The sequence below is a fragment of the Clavelina lepadiformis genome, chromosome 8, assembly GCF_947623445.1.
Source record: "Clavelina lepadiformis chromosome 8, kaClaLepa1.1, whole genome shotgun sequence".
NCBI lineage: Eukaryota > Metazoa > Chordata > Ascidiacea > Aplousobranchia > Clavelinidae > Clavelina > Clavelina lepadiformis.
In genome coordinates this window covers 18344407-18366404 of record NC_135247.1, presented here as the reverse complement: position 1 = coordinate 18366404, position 21998 = coordinate 18344407, and the positions used below count along the sequence as shown (strand labels likewise).

The 21998-nt window shown below is 40.8% G+C and overlaps 2 protein-coding genes across 2 annotated transcripts; one reads left to right on the top strand and one right to left on the bottom strand.

Moving 5' to 3' along the window:
* Nucleotides 1-808: 808 nt before the first annotated feature.
* LOC143468859 (ubiquitin carboxyl-terminal hydrolase 8-like) lies at nt 809-6642 on the top strand. Its single transcript, XM_076966309.1, has 2 exons — nt 809-4420; nt 4656-6642. The coding sequence occupies exons 1-2, from the start codon at nt 992-994 to the stop codon at nt 4839-4841; spliced, it is 3615 nt and encodes a 1204-aa protein (XP_076822424.1). The 5' UTR covers nt 809-991; the 3' UTR covers nt 4842-6642.
* A 1452-nt stretch (nt 6643-8094) lies between these two features.
* LOC143469749 (BMP-binding endothelial regulator protein-like) lies at nt 8095-17132 on the bottom strand. The gene is made up of 18 exons (XM_076967556.1): nt 16767-17132; nt 16623-16708; nt 14664-14760; nt 14490-14578; nt 14241-14337; nt 13706-13782; nt 12036-12135; nt 11825-11934; nt 11609-11758; nt 11378-11488; nt 10758-10809; nt 10370-10570; nt 10062-10202; nt 9576-9795; nt 9378-9500; nt 9124-9254; nt 8945-9005; nt 8095-8864 (listed from the first exon to the last, which is right to left on the bottom strand). The coding sequence occupies exons 1-18, from the start codon at nt 16912-16914 to the stop codon at nt 8627-8629; spliced, it is 2232 nt and encodes a 743-aa protein (XP_076823671.1). The 5' UTR covers nt 16915-17132; the 3' UTR covers nt 8095-8626.
* Between the last annotated feature and the right edge of the window lie 4866 nt (nt 17133-21998).

The following is a 21998-nucleotide window of genomic DNA, read 5'->3' as shown; positions in this document are numbered from 1 at the left end:
TGATCAAACAACTCGTCTAGACCGGGAAAATGCATGTCTAATTCAACAATGCAAATTCATTAAAGAGCCGCAATTAAAGGCTCAAAGAGCCGCAGTTTGGCCACCCCTGATATAGGCCCTCACAGCCTACAAACTTTCCAGTTGGGGCATGAGTGTGCCAACCTTTCACTGTGACCGTTTTCAACAAGATTTTGGGTGCGCTTATGGTGAAAATTGTGGTACATGCACAAGATTTATCAATTGATGTAAATGCCAAACTTTTTTACAAAGTGACTATAACGCTGGCATCCGTTTACGGAAGTTGGTCAATCATAATTCGATGACCGGCAGATTTTCACTGATTGGTTTATCACTCTTGTTTTATATGGGAAGAAGAAAGCAATGCGGTGGCGTAGTGGTTAGAGATCTCGGGTTTGACGTAATTTACAAAATCGGGTCAAAAGTTGTTCCTGAAAAGAAGCAAAAACTTCAAAATTCTATTCTAGGCAAGCATCTTAACAAATTTATTGCTATGGGGGTTGCATCAAGTACAGGATGACAAAAATTAAGGTGGTCGGGTGCAGCATCTAAAAAATTGTGGTTGCAGTTTTGTAGTGTAAAATGAAGGCCTAAACCAAATGCAAAGCCTTAAGTACGTTCCCATCTTTCGGCGGTAAAAGTACAATGTCTAAAATAGGGCACAATGTGTTGTGATCCTCTTTTTCGTCTATAGAAGTTAGCAGTATCCTGCTATATATAGTGTTTAGCACATTGTGTTTGCTTGCTTAAATATGGTGATAAAATTAAGCAGTACATGTATGACATTCTCATACATATCATTGTCGTACAGGTCATTACAACACTCTTCTAGACGTATTTTTTGCAGATTTTTATGTCAAAATTGGTGAAAAACACATCTGTGTGTAGTATCATGGTTTCTTCAAATGGCTTGCATTGTTTTCAATAAAACTGGTTATCAACATCTCACTTTCTGAATAACTCAACTATTATCATGCCCAAGCCAAAAGACTTATACATAGCCACTTCCCTTCATGATTTGAATCAGAAATGTTCGTATGATTTTGCAAAGGGCAGCAGTGTCAAAAGCCACCTCAACCTTGTCAACAAAGCATATAATGCTGCAGAGCTAGCACACAAAGATTGCGATGAAGAAAGGGCGTTCATTCTATACATGAGATATGCTGATGCTTTAAGCAAGATAAGAAAGAGTAAAGAATTTCAACAAGATGCCAAGCACTATAACACCTTGTTTGGTAAATCTAAGCTTCTGACGGCCATCGAAAATGCAGAGAAACTCTCTGAAAGCCTAAAAAAGAGATACCAGAAAAAAGGTGAAAAGGAAGCAAAGACAAAAGATGAAGACAGCAAAAGAAAGAAAGTTGCCTCTAACAGTGGAGAAACTGTTATTAAAGATGAAGCAGTATTCGTACCCGATCAAAAACTTACCAGCCAACAACTATATGAAATGCTGTATAAGCAGAAGCGAGATGTTATTATTATGGATGTTCGTTCAATAGAAGATTATGAAAACTCCCACATGATGCATGCTGCTTCTATAAATGTGCCTAATGATGCCATTAAGCCTGGGACTGTGCCATCAAAAATAGAGCAGGGCATTCCCTTATCGTTTGTTAAGACGTGGCAATCAAGACACTCAGCTGAAATTGTGGTGCTACTTGATTGGCATTCAAATCTGAAGCGGCTTGATGTCATGACAGACCCTCTACGAAGCCTCAAAGATTCAATTTATAAATGGGATCAAGAAAATAAACTGAAACATCAACCAGTCGTCCTGGAAGGTGGTTATACTGAGTGGTTGGAAACCTATCCACAGTTCACGTCAAACCCTGATGTGAAACCACCTTCTAATAAACCCAAGACTAGTAATGTCAACAGTTTACTGGATTTTAGTTACTCAAGCCTTAAAATAAATGGATTTAACAATGAAGATGAAATGAAATTACAGAATGATAGGAAAGTTGATGAAGAACTAGGGCTTAGTAATGGGCATCGTATTGATCCACCCAAGCCGGGCAAAGTACTGTCTGACAGTAGTTCTGCAACAATGCCAGGCAGCGGATCAATTCCAATTGCAAATGGAATCACGAAAGATGATGATATTAGAACACTTGCTCCTGGCTTGTATCCCAAAATCGATTTAAACTCGCTCCTTCCTCAGATCCCTCCACAGATTCCCACCGAACCTCAGGATGTGATTAAACCTTCAACCGCCTCAAAACCTGTCCCCACATTTGATCGTTCTAATAAACCAAAACCTTCTTCAGATAGTTCCAAGCACAATTCTACATTACCATCGACCACTATTCCTAATGTCCCGCCAGCATCAAATGAGAATGGCATAGATATTAAACCTAATTCGTTGACTCCTATTGTTGTCGATCGATCTACCAAACCCAAGCTGACGTCAGATTCAAATCCTACAGTTTCTCCTCATCCCGATGTTAACCATGAAGAGCCAATTACTCTAAAGACACCGAAGCCCAACCAGGAATTCCTGGAAATGGAACAGGATTTAATACAGATGCAGCAGAAGAAGGAGGCAGCTGAAGCACGACTCGCTGAGATCGAAGAAAAGAAGAAAATGGCACATCTGCTCTCGAAGCGGAAGAAGATGCAGGATGACTTGGAGGTTGCACAGAAACGGGAGTTGGAGGCGGAGAAAGAGCTTGCTGATGCCATGAGAGGGATCAAGAAACCTGCCGAGTCTAAATCTGCCCCTGCCATGACAACATCACTGTCATCCCATCCTCCAGAAGCGACCAGAGATTTAGTAAAATCTCCGCAAAAATCTGATGACTTGTCCCCACTCTCGACAAAAGTTCTAAAACACAATGTGGGAGATATCACAGAAGTTGGTTATAAGGAAGCTGTACAGGCTAAAAAGACAGAGTCAGACCAGGCACAGCAATTATCTGCTGCTAGTAATAAGAAAATTTCCAAACAGGTGAAGCCTGACATGCTGATCCAAGATAAAGCAAACTCCATGCAACAAGATGCAAATAAATCGTCATTGCCACATGAAAATGTAGACGGTACACCACATGCCACAGTTGAATTGCCCAAAAATGAAAAGGATATTTATGCGACTGTGAAGAAACCAAAGCTAGTTGCAAATGTTAACGAAGTGAAACCTAAGAATATAAATAAATCGATCGTGGCTGGTAAACCAACAGAATCTTCAGTGAAGATGGCTCCTGCAAAGAATACTGCCAGCCCAGTTGTTCCAGTTCCCAAACCAAGTACGCCTAAACCAACTTCAACAACTGGCAAAATATTGCAGAAGCGTCTGAAGGACACGGATGATGACCAATCTCCTAAATCTGGTCTTAAACGATCTTTTTCATCTCCTAATATTGCAAAGATGGTTCAGGAGGAAGACAAAGTTATTGAGCAAGCAAAAGTTCCACACCGAGAAAGCAAACCAAGCCTGCCATCACCCTCTAATCAGGGTCTTGTGCCAAGCAGGGAGCTTAAATCTCGATACTTGGAACAGCCGAGCAAGTCAGTTTCTGATCTGTCAATTCAGATTCATGGAGTGTATGGTGGATTGGGCAGTGCAATTTGTGGTCTTCGAAACCTTATTAACTCTTGCTACATGAATTCAGTTTTGCAGTGCATGTTCAACACCACCCAGCTTGCTGAGTACATTCTCACTAACTCCTATCGAAATGATATTAATCGGAAAAATGTTCTTGGCCACGGTGGTAAAGTGGCTGAGAATTTTGCCGCTCTCTTGCGAGCTGTGTGGAGCGGTCAGTACAGGTATCTTGTCCCGAGTGAAATGAAGAGCGTGGCGGGAACAATCAATCCGATATTTGCTGCTCATTCTCAGGAGGATTCCCATGAGTTTTTGCTGATGCTTCTGGATGCACTGCATGAGGACTTAAATAGGATAACTGATTTCAAGTATCAGGAGGAACCTGATAACGATCACTTGAGTGACGACGATGCTGCCAAGGCGGCGTGGATGTATCACAAGAAGCGAAACGAGTCAATCATAGTCGAACTATTTTCTGGACAGTTTAAAGCCACAGTTCAGTGCCTTCACTGTCGGAAAACTTCGAGAAAGTTTGACGTTTTTCGGTTTCTATCGCTCTCGCTTCCACAACACTCAACAAGTTTACATGATGTCATAAAAGATTTTGGCAAACCCGAGAAGATGACAGGTGATGACAAATGGAAGTGTCCTTCCTGCAAAGTGTTAAGAGACGCTGTTCGAGTCATAGAAATCTGGCGCTTGCCTCCAGTTTTGATAATCCACTTCAAACGTTTTGTGCACACGGGGCGCTGGAGAGAAAAGATTCAAACCAACATTTCATTTCCCGTTTCTAACCTCGATTTAAATTCCTACACACGAGGACCTGCGATGAGAAAGCCATACAACTTGTATGCAGTCTCTGTAAGTACTGATTCAACTTGGTTCCTTAATTCTTACCTCAGTTCTTGACAGTGTTTGATTTCTGTCTAAGTAAAGATTTAACCTTTACTTGCAATCTTTAAGTGTTTATTTAAATTTTGGAAGTATATAATCAGTAAGTTTTTTCTATTGGATGTCGAAATCCCTGCATGAAATAAAATATTTTAAGTTTACTTTATTAGAACACGCAACAAGTTTACGGAAGTTTATGTTTCAGCATCACCACGGTGGAGGATTGGACAGTGGCCATTACACGGCGTCGTGCAGGAGCGTTGTTGATAATCAGTGGTATAAATACGACGACACGGAAGTTTCGAGATCATCTTCTCCACAAGGGTCGTCTTCGTTCCTTCTATTCTATTGTTGTTATCCACGCCAGATTCCTCGCAACACTCCGTTCTAATCATAGGCGATTTTTGCTTGCTTTTACTCTGGCTTATGCCATCACATTTTCAAAATATACAATTGTAGTATAAGCTGTGCATATTTAACGCTGTTGATAAATATGTTAATTTTCATGATTTATTTGTAACTATTTTCTTGTGTTTGCAATTTCATAATTTTTTTGTTTATTCTGCACTTGCTTGACTTTTATGAAAAGTGTTATGGCTTGGCATATTCAACTTTTTCATTGTTGTCGTTTACGTTTTTCATTGATTTGCCGTGGGGTGCTGCAAATTCAAACGCAAAGTTCTACTTGAAATACCTACGTGATAAAATACAATTAACCAGAGGCGGGCAGTCGGTACTTTGAAAAGTACCGTCGGTAACGGTACCGGTACTTGGCAAAAATTGTACCGACGGTTCCTGTATTCCATACTATTTTAAATAAGTAGTTGGGTACTTTGTCGTTACTCGGTACTGGTACTTTTTGTGTAAAAGATTCTGCTCCAAATGCAATGTTGGCGCTATGTCAAAACATATGTGACGTTAATCGCTTGCAATTTCACTTAACATTTCTAGATTAAAAAAGATCAACAGATGCTAAAATTAGTATTAAGGATTAATTAACATGTATTTTTGAAAACATATTTGTTAAAATTTTGAAATAATCACGTAAAAAGTACCGAGACCGACTGGAATTTATTGAAAAATGTGATTCGGTACTTTTTTTCATAGGTACTGCCCACCTATGCTATTAAGACATTCTGTGAGATTATATCTTGGTAGCATTCCTCAAGTAACTTGGTGAAAATTGGAAGTTTTGTGAATGTCGATTATTTTAAATTCTTTTGCTTGGGATAAAATGCAAGTGGAAGCGTTTTTGACGCATTAATTCTGTTGATCAAAGAAATATTTGAATCAAGAATGAATTTTGTTTTCAATCTAACACGGACCATTGAAATTATTTTTGGCCACAAGTTTGACGTGAAAAGTTATTCTTCGTGATTTACATTTGTCCTCTTTCAATACTGCAGGAAATATCTCTCTCAACGCTGACAAATAAGATATTTACACGTGTACATTACGAGAACAGATGTATCTTTAACGGTTGTCTCATAACAGAAATTGTATTATGTTACCCTTGTTCTCAAAAGAGACATCCTTGCAACATCTGTGCTCTTGACATTATTTGTAAAGATTAGCAATAGATGTCACTGCTGTCACAGTCTACATGTTCATGCCCAAACCTGTGATGTAATTCCGTCACAAATCTTTTGTTTTGTGGTCATCGTCACGCATTTCACGTCCCACAGTGAAGATGCCGGAAACACGGAGATAAATGTCGCTGCCTTTAGGCATGAAGACTGTTTGTGAATTAGTGTGTACCCATACGGTAAATTTAGAAATTTTTTGTGTTGTCTCTTATGATTTCAATAGCTGATGAATGTAATTTTTACACTGCTAAATGGCTTGTAATAAACATCTGCTATCTTGTCTTTCCTAAAAAATTTTCGTCATTGCATACTTAGCGTTGTTTTAGGTTAAATGTGTCCGTGCTTATTTTAGAAAGCTACCACCACCAACACATTACAGTTGGTGGCACCATCTTGTACATGTTAGTTTATCATTTCCTGTTGACCAAAAAATCAGCTAATTTATTCAAGTTGTGTTCGTTGTAAACTTTTTGTGTGGCGAATGTTTGCTTTCGCGTAACTCGTATCGATTTCTTCAAAGTACAAACAGCTGTGTCTGTCTGTCTTCTGTGTTTTGGGAAAGTCGTTATTTTCAAAGATATAAAAATGAAGCATTTTCATCTCCAAGACTTTGGTTTTGAAACTGGGTCTTGAGCCTGCTTAGATTGCCAGCTTTTAAGGTTTTTCATTTGTTTTTCTTAGCAGGATAAAAACCCAGCGCCGAAAATCGCGATTCATATAAAAATGTTGGGCGTTCAACGTCATGCGTTAAAGAATTTGGTAGACCAATCAGAAGCCAGAATAGCCAGTGCTATTTTTCAGTCTTGTATTACTCTAGAACAGCGTAGTCCAACTTCTTTTCATCGCGGGACAAAATCAGAAATTTTTTTTATCTTGCGGGCCAATGTTTTTAAATTAGAACTGAAGAACAATGTGACATTAATATTAGAACTGAAAAAAGTTCTCTTTTTTTATTAAAACTGAAATTAGAATAGTTCAAAATTTAGCTATTAAATGCTGATCAATGTGACATCTGCGGTCGAGGTTCTTCGTCGACAATAGCGTTGGTATCCACGGGAATCGTAGTTGTGGCCATGCGAAGGCAAGCCTGAAGAGCCTCGTTTCCAAGTTGATTTCGATTTTTTGTTTTAATATTGTTCATTGCTGAAAATGTACATTTACAAATGTATGTACCTACTTCCAAACATAGAGTACAGCTTCATAGCAGCATCTTTTAAAAGGGGAAACCTCTCCTTTGAGACAAACTTGCGGCCCGCGGGCTTGTAGTTGGACCACGCTGGGCTAGGACAACAAGGCGTGTAACTAAAACCTAAGAGAACTTTTTGGACAAAGTGGTATTGTTACGCATTACAAAGGATCATTCACAAAGTTTTTGTCAATAACAATATTATTACACAATAACAAAAATTGAAGTTATGTTGCCAGATTGAATCAAAGCTTACTATCAGTTCATGGGCCAAAAATCGGTGCTCGCGGGCCAACTTTGGCCAGCGGGCCTGCAGTTGGACCACGCTGCTCTAGAAGATGGCGCGTTAAACACTTCCGAGTCGCTTGAAACTTAATGAAATGCGGCCTTTTTGGCCCAAAATTTAAATCTTGTGTTTAGATAGCTATTGCATGAATTTGAGATAGCCTATGCAATTTTGTTGGAATTTTATGAATAAGGTAGTAATCGTGGTTGCCTTCTGATGGTGTTTGTAAACAAGAATATTTTTTATCTTGTTATAACCATAGATATGATGTAAACGGGTGTTTATGTTATATCTATGACCACAACATTCGCAACTTGATTTGCATCTTGTTGCCTCGCGCATAGTCTACGCGTCAAAGAAGCCTTAATCGGTGCTTGTGCTTTGTTTGCGCGAAGCTATTTAATTAGCAATAGGCTACGCCTCCTGTCTAGCGTTGGCTGGTTGTTTGAGAGTTTTCTCAACAACACTGTTAGCTCTACTACTATTGGCTTTTGTTCAGTTAGCATTGAAAATATTCACTCAAACAACGAGCGGAGGGTAATCTTACTGCTGCAATATTTTCATGCACTTGTCACTATCATTACCAAGTGCAGCTGCTAATGACACACATCGGAATGTGAAAGGTAAGCGACTTTCGTTTGATCTTTCGAGGTAGATTTTATTTGAACTAGCTTTTCTATTTTGCATTTATAGGAATTGCACATTGGATTGAACAGCGCCACTTTAAAGAAGGACATTTAAATAAAGCTTCCACGAAGAGTGAAGACAGAGCATAATTTTAGGAAGCGAGATACTAATTGACTTATTTTGTTTGATCTACGTAGTCTCTTCGTGTTAAACTACAGCTAACCTGGAAAATAAGTTTCGTTTGAAAACTTATTGACAATCTTCGGACAAGCTTTACGTCACCAAGCAGTGTGAGATGCTTTGGTGTTGTTGCTCTTTATCAACGTAAATATGTTCCATTTGCGTTTCTGGCCAGCCGTGGATTTAATTCTTTGCCGTATCATCTCACTTTAGTCGTTCACTACGTGAGAGTGATGGCTATCCACAATCTTACATCCACTCCGCCCAATGCGTGGATTCAAATCTTCCCGGAGTTCATTTGATTCCAGGGATCATCTACTCCTGCTCCTTTGTGATCTTTTCCCGGCTCGTTTGATCCGTTCAAACTTAAGATATCTTTGGAGAGGATTGCGACGTCCGAATCTTCTCTTCAGTTTCTTTCTAATCACAGCGGGACATTGCGTCGCTTTGACGCATTTTCTGTTGTTGATGACGTAACCAGCAGGACATGCGCAACCTGCCACGCAGTGTCGTTGACAAGACTTCTTTCTTCGAACGCGATGATGATTTCTGCAGTGATCATAACATCCAAGTTCAGGTTCGTTTCTAACCCACAAGCCACATCTTTTATATTCCTACAAATGTCTCACCTGCAGGTCGTTTTGCAAGGAGAGCCGCATGAGGTGAATACTTTACCATGCTTGCATTTTGCTGAAATTTTCAACAAAAATTTTGAAGCGTAAGCTAAGTGGTTGAAACGCGACACAAGAGCATGACAAGTACGTTTTGGCAAAACATTTCTTTGTATGATGAACGAGCGCAAACTCACGTTGGCAGTGCTGGTATTCATCCCACGTGACTTTCACGCCTCGTCGAGCACAGGCAGCTGCGTAGGCGCGGACAGATTCGCATGAACACTTTCGATTGCGCGGACATCCGCAGGAATCCGTCATACAAGAACTTGTAAATATAAACATGACAGATGAAAGGTACTGTACACTATAAATCCCTCATAAGACTCGTATGACTTGGGTGGCATAATATAAGCTTAGTCATATAAATTTTTCTCTAATGACCAACTACCGGTAGTAATCTGCTGGATCAACCACGTCGTAGCAGGAGCGAAACGAGTCGGATTTAAAAACTTGGCACGATTTTCTTGCTGATATTTTTCGCTTGATATTCTTTGCGCATGGTTCTGTTGCTCTTGTTAATTAGAAAATATCGTCAACTTTCGTTCAAGGTGAAATGGACTTTTAGAAGCAAAATTTGTTCTCTTACCTTGTTACAACAGCTCTTCTAGAACATCTCTTATTACCAGCTCCAATTTTCCAGGAATTCGCGAATTCTTCTTTGTTGAATTTAAAGACGCCGTCTCCACCGATAAAGTCATCACGAGCGAACCCATTGAAGTTTCCACACAGACCGCAAAGAGTTCCGCGATAAACCGGCGATGCTCCGACTTCTAAGAAGCTGTCTCCATCCCAGTTCAAAGACACCCCTGTTGACTAAGGTGAAGTTAGAGTTACTTGCTTAAATTAAAAGCAAATTTTCATAAAATATTTGATTTATTTGTTTTGTGTGTGATCACAAGTCCAACTCTTAACGATCCTTTGTCGGGATTTTGAGCCAAGCTTGTAGTTGTTGTTGCGTAACCCAGTTTGCCAAGTTAAAGTACAACCCCTCGTTTTGTTATGTAGGCATATATGCTACTTGTGCTTCAATCGAACGCGTTCAAAATTGAAATGAATTTAAACTGTTCCTGACCTGCGTTAGTTCTCACTTTTACGATGTGATGTTCGCTCCAGATTAAAACTGTGCGGTCGATGTAGGGCAAAGCGACTTTTTCTCCGTTAATTTTTACCGCTAGATGCTGATAAAGAGACACGACTTGTTCATCTCTGACGCCTTGAACATGTGTTGAAATAACAGGACATCAAATAATCGTAGCACATGAAAATGGTGACTCAAAGACGTTGAACGTTGTTTACTCACGTTGAAAAGTTATGCGATGGGGTAAGTCCTCACGTTTTACTGAAAGTTGATAGTAATGGACACGTCACATGACAACATACCTGGATTTATCAACCTGAGGTGAACAGTGTTTGTCCAAGAATACGTCGCTGATCTTTTTGCGTTGTTTTCCACCGTCACAGTGAAGTTTTGTTCCCGGCAATCTTTGGCCAGCATGTACGAGCAGTCTCCCTGGAAGTTGAATGGTCGACCGTCGAATGTCCGGTAATGAGGGTCGCCGAACACAGTGCATATACCGGGCTCTGTTCAGATGGGGCAGACTTAAACATAAACTACGACATGCTACTCACTATTACCAATAAGCTAATTTATGACGTGAATAAATACCGTCAAAGTGATATCAATAAATGTGCTTGTACCCTTATACAAACAATCGCTATGTTCAGCCATTGATCATAGCTATTTATAGAACAGTTACTACATCATTACCTAGGGTACATGTGGGACAGCAGGACTCCGGGGCTTTATCCAGGTGCTGACCCTTAAAAATTTGCAAATATAAGATTTCAACAAAGTCAACGGAAGTTATGTCAGCGTGACAAAGTTTTCGTTTGAAACGCGACACGAAGTGGCCAATATGAATGGGAAACCTGTTCTGGGCAGATCACCGCGCCAAGGTCTTTGCAGCAAAGCAAATAGATTTCTCATTCAGAAAGTATTTTCGACCCAGTTCAAAGAAATGTTCTTAGTCGGGACACTGCACCACTGTGGCGTGTGTTTTGTGTTCTTTTAATCGCGTAATTCGCTCTGTCGAACTTTAACCGAGTGCAAATAATAATTTGTTTGCTTTTTCAATCATCCTTTTCGAAAACGTTCGACCCTCTTAAACAATGATCGATGTACTCGTCCCGTCAGCTCAAATTCCCTCCTGACCCAGCTACCACCGCCTCTAGTTGAGGGAAACGAACCGTGTTTGCGCCACTTCGGTCTGGTGCCAACATAAGTGAAATTCATCGTCGCTACAAGATTTTTCGTAAAGACGGCGAGGAAATTTTGTTCGGCCACACTCGAGCTTTATTACGTCATAGTTACATCATCATTACACTTACCGGCGGACACGTAAGGTCGGCAGAACATTGTCTTCTGAGACAAGTCACTTCCCCGTCATTGCAGGCGCAAGTCACACAAGAGTCACTTCTCGTTGTCCATCTCTCGCCATGCTGACATATACGAGCACAAAACTTAAACATTGCGGCGACGACATCATGAGAGTGAAGTTATTATTTTAACTTACAAGTATCTCAGGTCTAAGGTGTAATTCGTCTTCTTTCCATGCTTACCATGATTTGTCTTCCCTCGTCAGTTGCGCAATTTCTCCGCCTATTTAAGCTGCATCTTGGACAACACTGGTCGGGTGATGTAATCCTATCCGTAGGAGGGCAGTCGAGAGGCTCTGTACAGAGCTCCCGGTCACAGATAATTGTCCCGTTCTAAAAATAGAAACTTCAGTCTCAGGCATGAAGCAAAAGATGGAAATCGCGCGACTCAGTTCATACCCGGCAGGCACAGGTCGTGCATTTGTCGGCTTTAAGCTGCTCTCTGTCGTGCAAAATGCTTCGGCGAAACCAGCAGGCCCCGTTCTCGAGCTCGAAAACCATTTTCTGACCTGAAATTGAAGTTTATGATGTCATTGTGACGTCATTCAGTTGCAAAGATTGTGTCGGTGTGATGATGGGTGAAAATTAACTTGAACTCGTGTGAACTCACGTGTGCAGACCAGACAACAGCCGTCTCTGTCCAGCCTCGCTTCTGTGACGTCACAAGCCAACACAGGGCAGGTCTTTTTCCGGCATTCCAAGTATCCCCCCTGGTTATAAGAACTCATGACAACTTTCTTGTAAGTTGTAGTTTAAAACACCGCCAGCAAGCGATCAAGGGCGCTCATGAACGTGAAGTGAACTCCGGTAAAACTTCAGCATTTTGATGTTAGTAGAAGGAGAATATGTTTGTCAATATAATTTGCAACAGACTTCGATTCGCTCAAAGCGTGAGGATCTCAACAGATTTGCGTTCCAGTTCTCATTCTACTGAGCACGGCGCGCGATTTATGCTTCACAATGGACCCGAGTTAAGCCAGAAAAAACGAGTTCGGTCTTGACTTGATTTCTGTCATGACGTCATTGAAAGACGTGAGTTTGATTGGCAGGTGAGGTATTTCTGCTCGATTTTATAAAACTGTCTCCATTCTCAGCCTAATCTTCAGCCAACTACGAGCTCTTTTATCATCGAAAGTCGGAAGATGGCGATTATTTCAGGTCGTTTGGGCATCAGCGATCTATTTAAGAGGATATGTTTGGCGTTTTGCCTTCTTACCATGGATTACAACGGCGCCGTTGATTTTGCAAATAGCCGCGATTAAACGCGAGGTGTAGTTACGTAAACAGAAGACTTTTTCGCTTGTTATCGACCCATCAACGACGTTTTCGGTCCCATTGTCATTTTCTAATGTTCTCGCTTAATCTTTGAAGCATCGTCCGTTGTTTGATCTCGCCATTTTCTCAATGGGGCGGTTGTAAGAGAGATAACTTGGATTCTGTCTGTTTAACTCACCGGAAGATAGAATTTATGAATGTTGTGTATAAAGCGACGCCCCCTCGCATTAACTCGTTCCTGCCTTAAAGCTCATACGTCCCAGACATAGTAAATAAACACTGAGTTTCTTGTTACTGTTGACAAGAATTTTATTCCCGACAAGAATACCCTTTCACCTTGGACAGCTTCGACCTAAGACACGCCCAACATAATAACCTTTTATGAAGTGTTTGTGTCGTAACAATCGGAATTTATTGGGTTAACACTGATCCCACTGGGCGTGAAATTGCAACAGTTGCCAGTCATGCAGATAATGCTCGGCGAAACCTTGATGCCATCGAAAATCGCCGCCGTGAGTCTTTATCGGACTATCTCGGCGTCAGCGGTTTCTTTCGCCCTTTTGACACGACTAACGATGTTTTGCCGCAATATCTCGCTCATGATTACACGCGCGACGCCAGAATATTTTACAGAAGGCCGTTTTGCAAAATCGCCAAGTGCGCAAGGTATTCGGGAAAATATGCGGCTCGTCTGTCGCGGAACTTAATGCTCCATGTATGACTTATCCTGTATCTGTATCCGTATCTGACTGTACCCATGTATGCAATTATTTCTAATTACCGCAAACTGGGTCATGTCTAAAAAAGCTGCAGTTTTTTTTATCGAAAAATGTTTGGTGGTTTCTGAGATAAAGCGTTATTGTTGTTGTCTTATCGTAAGACCTATATTTTATTGCGCTTGTATTGCAGCTTAAATATTTTAGGGGTGTTTGTTTGTTTCAGGTTTCACCGTTTGCACGTGCTCGTACCTTAGGTTTCTCGCGTGTGAAAAGTCATAGGACGTACCTTGCACGTGCATATACTGCATGAGTCAACCGTGATTACTTCGTCTTCTTCGATAAACCGATCCTGATGAAAGCAGCCTGCAGAAACACATGCATTAGATAGAAGACGTCACCTAGTTCCCAAATTTTTATTTAAGTTGTTTGAATCTCTCAAGCAACCGTTAACAAAGGAATGCTACACGCCGGACATTGGTGATAAATTATCGTTGTTTCGGCAAAACTTTGCTGATAAGGGTTTTGGCAAGCTTTCTATCCACATAAGTCTTGAAGCGTCTTTGGTTTCAGTGGATAATCAAATTATCCATCGGAAAACAAAACACCCTGTTTTTCGGCTTCGCTTAAGATCAAATTACTTTTGACAAGCTTAACCTATACCAGGCGGAATCAAGAGTGCTGGACTTATCGGCCGGTTTTACAACTAGAAATACACATCATTACATCCAGGTATAACACCCAGGAAAAAGTCCATAGAAGAACATTATGGTCAAAACCCAAACCTTTGAACCCTAACCCTTGACCCCGACCTCCTTCCTCACCTTTGCAAACGGGACATCTACATTCGTCGTTTGGTGGCGTAATCGCGTTTTCACAAGTCACGTGACACTGAAGAGGCCTTCTCGTTACAATTCCATCCTTAACAAGCGAAAGTTTGTGTCAGTTAAGAATCGCTAGTTGTTACGTCATATTAAACTAAGTGTGACGTAAATGTTTCTCAGAGAGAAATTGCAAACAATTTTGTGCGGCATTGCATTCGCAGAATCGAGTAACTTTTTGTCAAGCTTCACCTGGCAAATGTGATCTAAGCAAACTCCCTCTTCACCCCGGGCAATCCAACTCTTCGTGGCGGGATGCGTCGCTCCGTTGTAGCGGCAGGCTGAGGACAAATTGAGCGTTCTTACGTATAAATCGATGTGCTTTGTTACAAAAGCAAATTTGAACAGTTTGGTTTTGACTCTCACATTTGCATTTATTGCAGCAAGCTCCTTCGTCGTGCAGGAGTAAGCTGCAATTGTATCGTCTTGGGCATTTCTCCTGGACGCATTGAACTTCTTTGTTCTGTGAATTGGAATAGGTTTTGTTAGATTTAGTTCATTGTCCTCGGTCCTGGACGCTATTCTAATAGTTTTAACACCATTCTAATTTTGCTCGTAACCTCCACGTCAATTAAGATCTTGTATTTTTACGATAATTCCAGGATTAACTCCAATTATTGTAATGGACTCTCGCCCTTCATTGAAAGCTCATGGCCCGCTGTGTTGGTAATTGGCAGAGCGCTTTGATGGTCCATGACCTCTGCAAAGTTTATTGCAACCACACTGTGGCCAGCAGTCCGCTCTATAACTTGCCGATCCATCAGACAAAGTGGTCTACGTTTGGTATTTTATAAAATCTTTGATCAAAAATCGGCGGACTTGCGATTATTCTTGGAAAGTTCGTTTCCGTCTTCACAAACTTAGGCTTGGTTATGGTCCTGTTTAAATTTCTCCATTAGCCGATTTTGCTCGCGATTTCCCTCTTCGATATAATCGATTGTTCTATCAAAAGCGAACCAAACGCAACATGTAGTTGTCGGTGTAGATTTAGTATCAATTTTCGTGATCGTGATGGCGCCGCGATTCTTGTTAAAAGCGAGATTATCGTCGATTCCTTTTCACCTTTTCTTACACGGGGTTTGGAAGTCTAAAGTCGCTCTTAAATTAAAGACCTGGGTCAGGAAAAATGAATGAAATTATAAAGAATTGGTCACTCCTGGGTCGACTAAAAATCTTCTTTGCACCATTCACATGTTTGAAGTTTTCCGCGATTAAAAGCGATTTCTCTTGGTTCGCTTTTTTTCAAAGCGCCCCCTTTCACCCAATTTAACCCGCATGAAAGAAGCCTCGCCTTATTAAATGCCGAGCTTGGTATGGAGTTTTAATTACGTCATAATTCCTCGTGCGCTTTCAATTCCGGATTTAGAATAATCGAAAGCTCTGGATTGGCGCCACATCGGTCCTATACATTGTCCTGGTTGCGTTTGATGCATTTTTCAGAATTTTCTGTTTCATAGACAGCACAAGGTTCGTGATAAACCACCCGGACATTTCTAGAGGTGTAATTAGGAACAGTTCAGGTGGTTCTTTCAAGTGCTGTCTCTGTCATGCGTTTTGACTATGTCATATTTGTTTGTTATGTGAAGGCAAAGCCCCGTGGCGGCCTTAAACCACGCCAACTTACGTGGCGTTTCCTGTTGGTTTGAAGACAGCATGTCATGGCAATGATTTGCTTCAAAAGCAATTCGGACCTTCAAGCATCGTCATTCAAGCAACCGCATGTTTTGTTTCACAACCCGACACCGCGCAAGCGAAGATCTTCTTTCAAAGTTACAAGTCAAAATCGCGGAACCGAAGTTGAAAAGTAAAATGTTCAAAGTGGAACGCAACTAAAAAAGCTTCCACGTTGAATGGCGGTGAAAGATGAGCGGACAAAGCGGCGTGTTCTTTCTATTGTTCATGAATGTCCCAACGCGCGCCCGAAAATAGAAATATCGCGAGGTATTTAGATACAAAATATTTGTGTAAATTTATCAAAAAAGACGCAAATTTTGCAAAATAAACGTCGCCGTCGAAACGTCATTCGTTGTCATTTAAAACGTGTTTGTCCGGCGTTGCTTGGACGCTCACTTTAATTATTTGCCACTGTTATAAGCGATCCACAAACATTACAAAGTCCACATTTCCCCTTCGAGATAAATCCGAATCTAAACATAACCGCTGGACTTAACACATTCCATGCGACTGACCACACATTATCAGAACAATGCCCCTCACAGCGTGAATCGCCACCTTCAATTGGATAACGACAAAGAACTTAAAAGTTTTTTAGGAAAACGGACAAACTACAAATTGTGACGCCAGATTCATGGCACAATGACGCACCTTACACATGCAGGTGAAGCAGGGATCATTCCTGACGATGGGCACCACCGCTGGTTCGCCTTCCCTCTCACATGACTGTGGCACACCTGGGAAGAAGAAATTATTGGTCTGTTCCTCGCGCACTTCTGTCACCTTAAACCTCACCTGTTATAACTGATGCTTGACCGCTTACAACGCTGATAAGCGAGGCGGTGGTAACACCCAAAACAAACCAGAAGCTGAGGGTATACTTGGGCAACATCGAGTCCACAATGCCCTTTCTCACCGATAACCTTTCACTCTGTCTCCGCATTTTCCTTCACTTTACGTCGATGTTATTTCAACACTTTTTAACCTCAAACAGGTTGAAAAGTGAAAAAAAATTGGCAACGATCCTTATAAAGGGACGAGAATGGATTTGCGTGGATAGAATTTCCTCCCCACTTCTCCCGCTGAAGCAAATCTAATTGTTGTTGTCCCCTTACAATGCCTTGAAATGTTAAATGAAACCTCTCAAAGCTTAACCCTATTTTTTTCTGCGTAAAAGTAAAAGCCATTAAATTATTATTCTCTTCGTGGTGCCAGTTAAAACTTGCTCCTATGAATACGCTACATAGAAACAACAACGTGCGAAGTTTCGTTTTCCATTTTTTGCGCATGTTGGTTTGTCATCGGCGACGTTTCCACAGTGAGCTCACAATGGGCATCTTTGCGCACTCTCTCGCTTCGTCTGCTTTCATGACAATGCACAAAATCTACGACATTTCGAATGAAATTGTCGCCAAGAAAATGGGTAAGGACGATATGCGCATTCAGTCGACTCCCGTCCATCGAGAATATATGAGCGATTATGACGTCATAAATATTCATGAAGCAATTGTTTAATTAACGTTGCACGTTGGTTAGAAATCTTCCACAAATTTCTCACCTCACCCATTCAGGAAATATATTGAAAGTTTCCGTCATAGGTTAATTCTTTACGAAATGGTAGTGATGACGTAACTGCATCTTATTGGTCGCCATTTTACACCAGTCGAACTCATCAAATACACATCACAGAATTTCACCTTCTCAACCAAGTTTATTTTCTCTTAAATATATTGTGACGTTCAAGGCGGCAAGTTGAAATTCAGATTTCTGCTCACGTCGATAATCGCTTCGGTTGTACACGTGGTAAATCCGTTATCTCCACTTCAACTAATCGCGAGAAATTGGTGGAAAATCGCGTTAAAATTTTCGCGCCAAGTCGCTTTTCACGCTCAATAACTCGCATATTTTCATGTGACAGCGGCTCACTTACAACGTCGTTAAGATAAATTTTGGTTTTACAACTTGAATAACAATTCTGTTAGCAAAGTGTAATTTTTTGATAAATTATCCCTCTTTACTCGTTAAGCATTTTAAATTTTAACATTTTAACGACATTTGTTGTTCATAATTTAGAAGCGAAACCTTAATGAAGACAACGAGCGTCAAACTTTGGGTTCCTGGCGACACCGCGTTGATATTTGTCGAGATTTTCTACAAATGGGATTTTCAACTTAAAACGAGAAATCATCTTTTGACTCTAGCTCTGACGTCATCAGCTCCTTCTCGCTCGACCCCAATATTCCAGCCTATGTGATGTAATAATGCGGAAACAATGGCGCCATTATGACAACATTATTATCAATGGACTGCTGGACTCAAACATATCATTGCAGATTCTGATAAACTGCCCCATTATACAAAGCCCTCTCTACTAGTTTTGCCGCCATTTTACCCTTTTAGCAGCAATTTTGTCATTTAAAATTAGTGACGTCACAAAAATTCTGTGTCATTTTCTTGTGATGTCACACTAAGGATCTTGCTTAAACATTAAACGCACATTAGTTGTTGCTTATTAAGTCGCAAATCGTATAATTGCTTGTTCCTGCAAAAATTCTCTGAGTTGTTTACGAATTCACTCCACGCAATCTGGCGACTTCCATTAAATATTGCGAGCCGTGATGAGAGGAGGCGAACAATTTTATGAATGAAATCTGCCGGTCACGCTTGGATAATCCACCGTGTCATTGCTTGGTTGACATTGTGCGCCAGCTTATCTTTTTTCAAAGCATCCCATAAATCGTTGCCAAGGACAACCAAAAGTTGATCTCGATGAGGAGATAACTTAAAAGTGTCGATTTTGAAACCTCCATCTCGCGTTTTCCCGCAACCGCGCGGTATGAACTTGAGGTCATGAACCTTCAAAGTCTTCTGATGTCGGTCGGCCAACTTCCATATTTGGTCAAATCTCGAATGTCTCACGGGAATCTACTTTATCTGTTCAATCTCTTCCTTTTTGGTCACGTGATCTCATTGTGACCTCACTTATTCCTTTAAAAGAGATTTCTAGAAAACATCGATGCGAATTCTTTAAGTTGTGTCTTTAACGATCAAAGAATTCGTCGAGAACAGAAACGATAGATCAATTTGACGATTCTAGAACAAACCATGCTCTGCACGCTTGGTTGATTTCCGGCCTGTGAAATCATCGTTGCTATTTGTGACGTTTATATGCAGCATTGTTGTGAATAGAAATTTCGCTGCAGACGAACACCTGTGTTGGGGGGACATGCGTCTGCGTACTCAAGTGCTGGGTCACTTCTACTTAAGGGTAAGTACCCCCCCAGATAGAGTGGCGGATAAGCCTCACCACGCCAAATTAAGAGTGAAAAGACTTCGATTTCAAATTTAAACCCTGAAACCTTGTGATTACCTCGTAATTACCTCGTGATTAGAATCTACGAACATCGCGTCTGGTTGCGATTCTTTTCCGACTCGTGTTCGATCTTAGTCGCTCTCGTTATAGAACGAGATTGTCAGAGACCAGACCCTTATGCTGGAACCACATAGAAATTTTGACCGTTATTTGTAACGAGAAATACAAGCTTGAACAAGTAGATCACGCGAATGCTTTACAAGCTTCTGTTTCTTGCGTAAATATTTGATGATGAGGGACTCGAATTAAAAATATTTTACTCCGAATTTAAACAACTCAATATGACGCATCGTCTTTTCTTGTAGCATTTTCCGCTTTAATCGCTTTTAAACCATCTCCGATAGGTTCGGTGTCTAACTGCCATCATTCGCCTTCATGCTGTCTCGTCTTTCTTATCGAAACATAAAAACCAAACAAGGCGCTTAATAGATTTCAATAAACGACGATTTCTCACCGAGCTTAGTCGGTCCAGCATTGGATGGCCGCGGCTTTATTATCCAAGCAACTGACTCTATCTCGTGCCGGCGGAGTCGCCTCCATCATACATCACAGCCTTGTCACTCTATCCCTCTCCCCTGCTGGACTGAGCAACAGACGCCGAGTGACACTTGACCTTTGCGTTTTTTTCGAAGACAATCTCTTAATTGTGACGTAACAAGGGTGAAAAGCTACACCTGCTGAAAGTGATGTCATTTCCTGTTGTAGTACGACGAAAACTTTGTGGAAGTTTAAAACTGAACTTGACACATTTGCTGTGCGGGCTGTAGGCGACGAACGTTAACTTCGGCTGTAGGTGCACACCACTAATAGCGCGGTCGCTTCTGTCTGATTGTTATGCGTCGATGATGACATTTTAACTTCTGGCCTGAAACCACTTTACTTACACGTGTTTTTATACTTTAATTTGATCACGACCCACTTAATTAAAGTGGAAAAAAATTCAGTTAACTTGGCCAGAAATTCATCGTTGATTATATTTATATATAATCGTTAACTTTACACAATTGCCCTCATTATTCCAAATACGCCCGTAATTAAATTGTCGTTGGCCTTTTATTACGTCATCGGATGGTATGTGTTGTGCTTAGTCATATAAATGATGACGTAATATACGCCTTTGTAACGACAACAATTAACATTTTTGCTTCCGATACTTCTACTTTTGCCTATGACGTCTTGCGCTCAACTCTGAACAGAAGTTGCAATTTTGAATAAATTCTTCGGCTGTTCCGAAGCCGCGGTTATTTAAAATCACGGTTATGTTTTCAATTATGTCGTCACAATGTGAGCCCTTTCAAACGCGCTGTAATTGTCTTGAATCAGCATCGGCCGCACCCTGGCTCTCTTCTATATTTGGCGCAATCCTCCCATATCTGCGTTTGATTTCAACCAAATTAGGACTAGTCTGCCCAAGCTATGTCTTTCTTAGCTTACCCCTCAATAATGGTGGATACGTTGCCGTGAGGTGCTATGGCGTCATAATCTGCGGACGTCATAGCAAACCCTGGAAGCAAAACGCTCTGCTCGGGTTGGTGACGTCACAATCTTACTTTCAAATCGATTAAAACTTTACCTTTTTGCTTAAAGATGACGTCATTGCGTTCATATCGAATGGAAAACAAGCGTCGGCTATTTGTTGCGTCACAATTACTCACAGTTCCGTTTTAATTTTTTCCCACGACCGTGCAGCTGTATGCGGAAGTGTCAGGCGGTGCCAGGCGATTGGTTGTTTGCAGAGGCGAGTAGTTGGGGATTTTGTACTATCGTAGTTATCGCTGCTGGGCTGTGGACATCGCTGCTCTGTGTCGGTGTGTTTAGCCTGGATTTGACTGACATGTCGGCTCGCCTGCCTCATGGAATACAAATATGAAGGTTTCGTGAGGGCGCCAGGAAGTCAATGCATGGAGTGTGTGCTGGGAACTTCCGGGTATTAGATCGTGGGAATCGTGACTTTGCTCTTCAAAAAAAAGCGAGAAACTTTGCAGACGTTTATGAAGTCAATTTTATAACAGTCGGTGCCAGAAATGAGTTAAAAATAAAGTTTTGCTCAACCGCATCATAATATCCATAATTACGTCATAATTGTTTGATGTATTTGTCAATTGATTTATCTGAGGACGGTTGAAATACTTCTGGGTTGGTCGCTATGCGGCGGTATCCTGGGTTTGACCGCAGACCTCACATAGCCGCCAATTTTCAGCTAATCTCTCTCAATCGCGCCATTTTCGAAAACAAATTTCTTTATCAAATCTGGAAATGAACGGGTTCAAATTTTGTCGAAATTTAATTTCAAAATCAAAAATTTTTTTCAACAAAGAACTGGAATAGATTTTAAAATGTGCTGGTTTTATGCGAAATAATTATAGTCCACTCAAACATCGGTCACTTTTTTAATCAAAATTGGTGATTTTCTTCTATAACTTATAAGGTTACATAAGTACATTATAGTGATTTTAATAAGCGCCAATTATGATGTAACAATAGTACGACATAATAATTACCAACGAAAGATCAAGGATAATCACTGTTGGTTCCAAATAGAGTGAAAATTGCTTAATAATTACATTTTTGTTACCGGCCAATGACTTGTAAAAACATCGGTTAGCATTGTGTTTGCAATGGTCAAATGTTCATGGCCTCGTTGCTTGGCAACT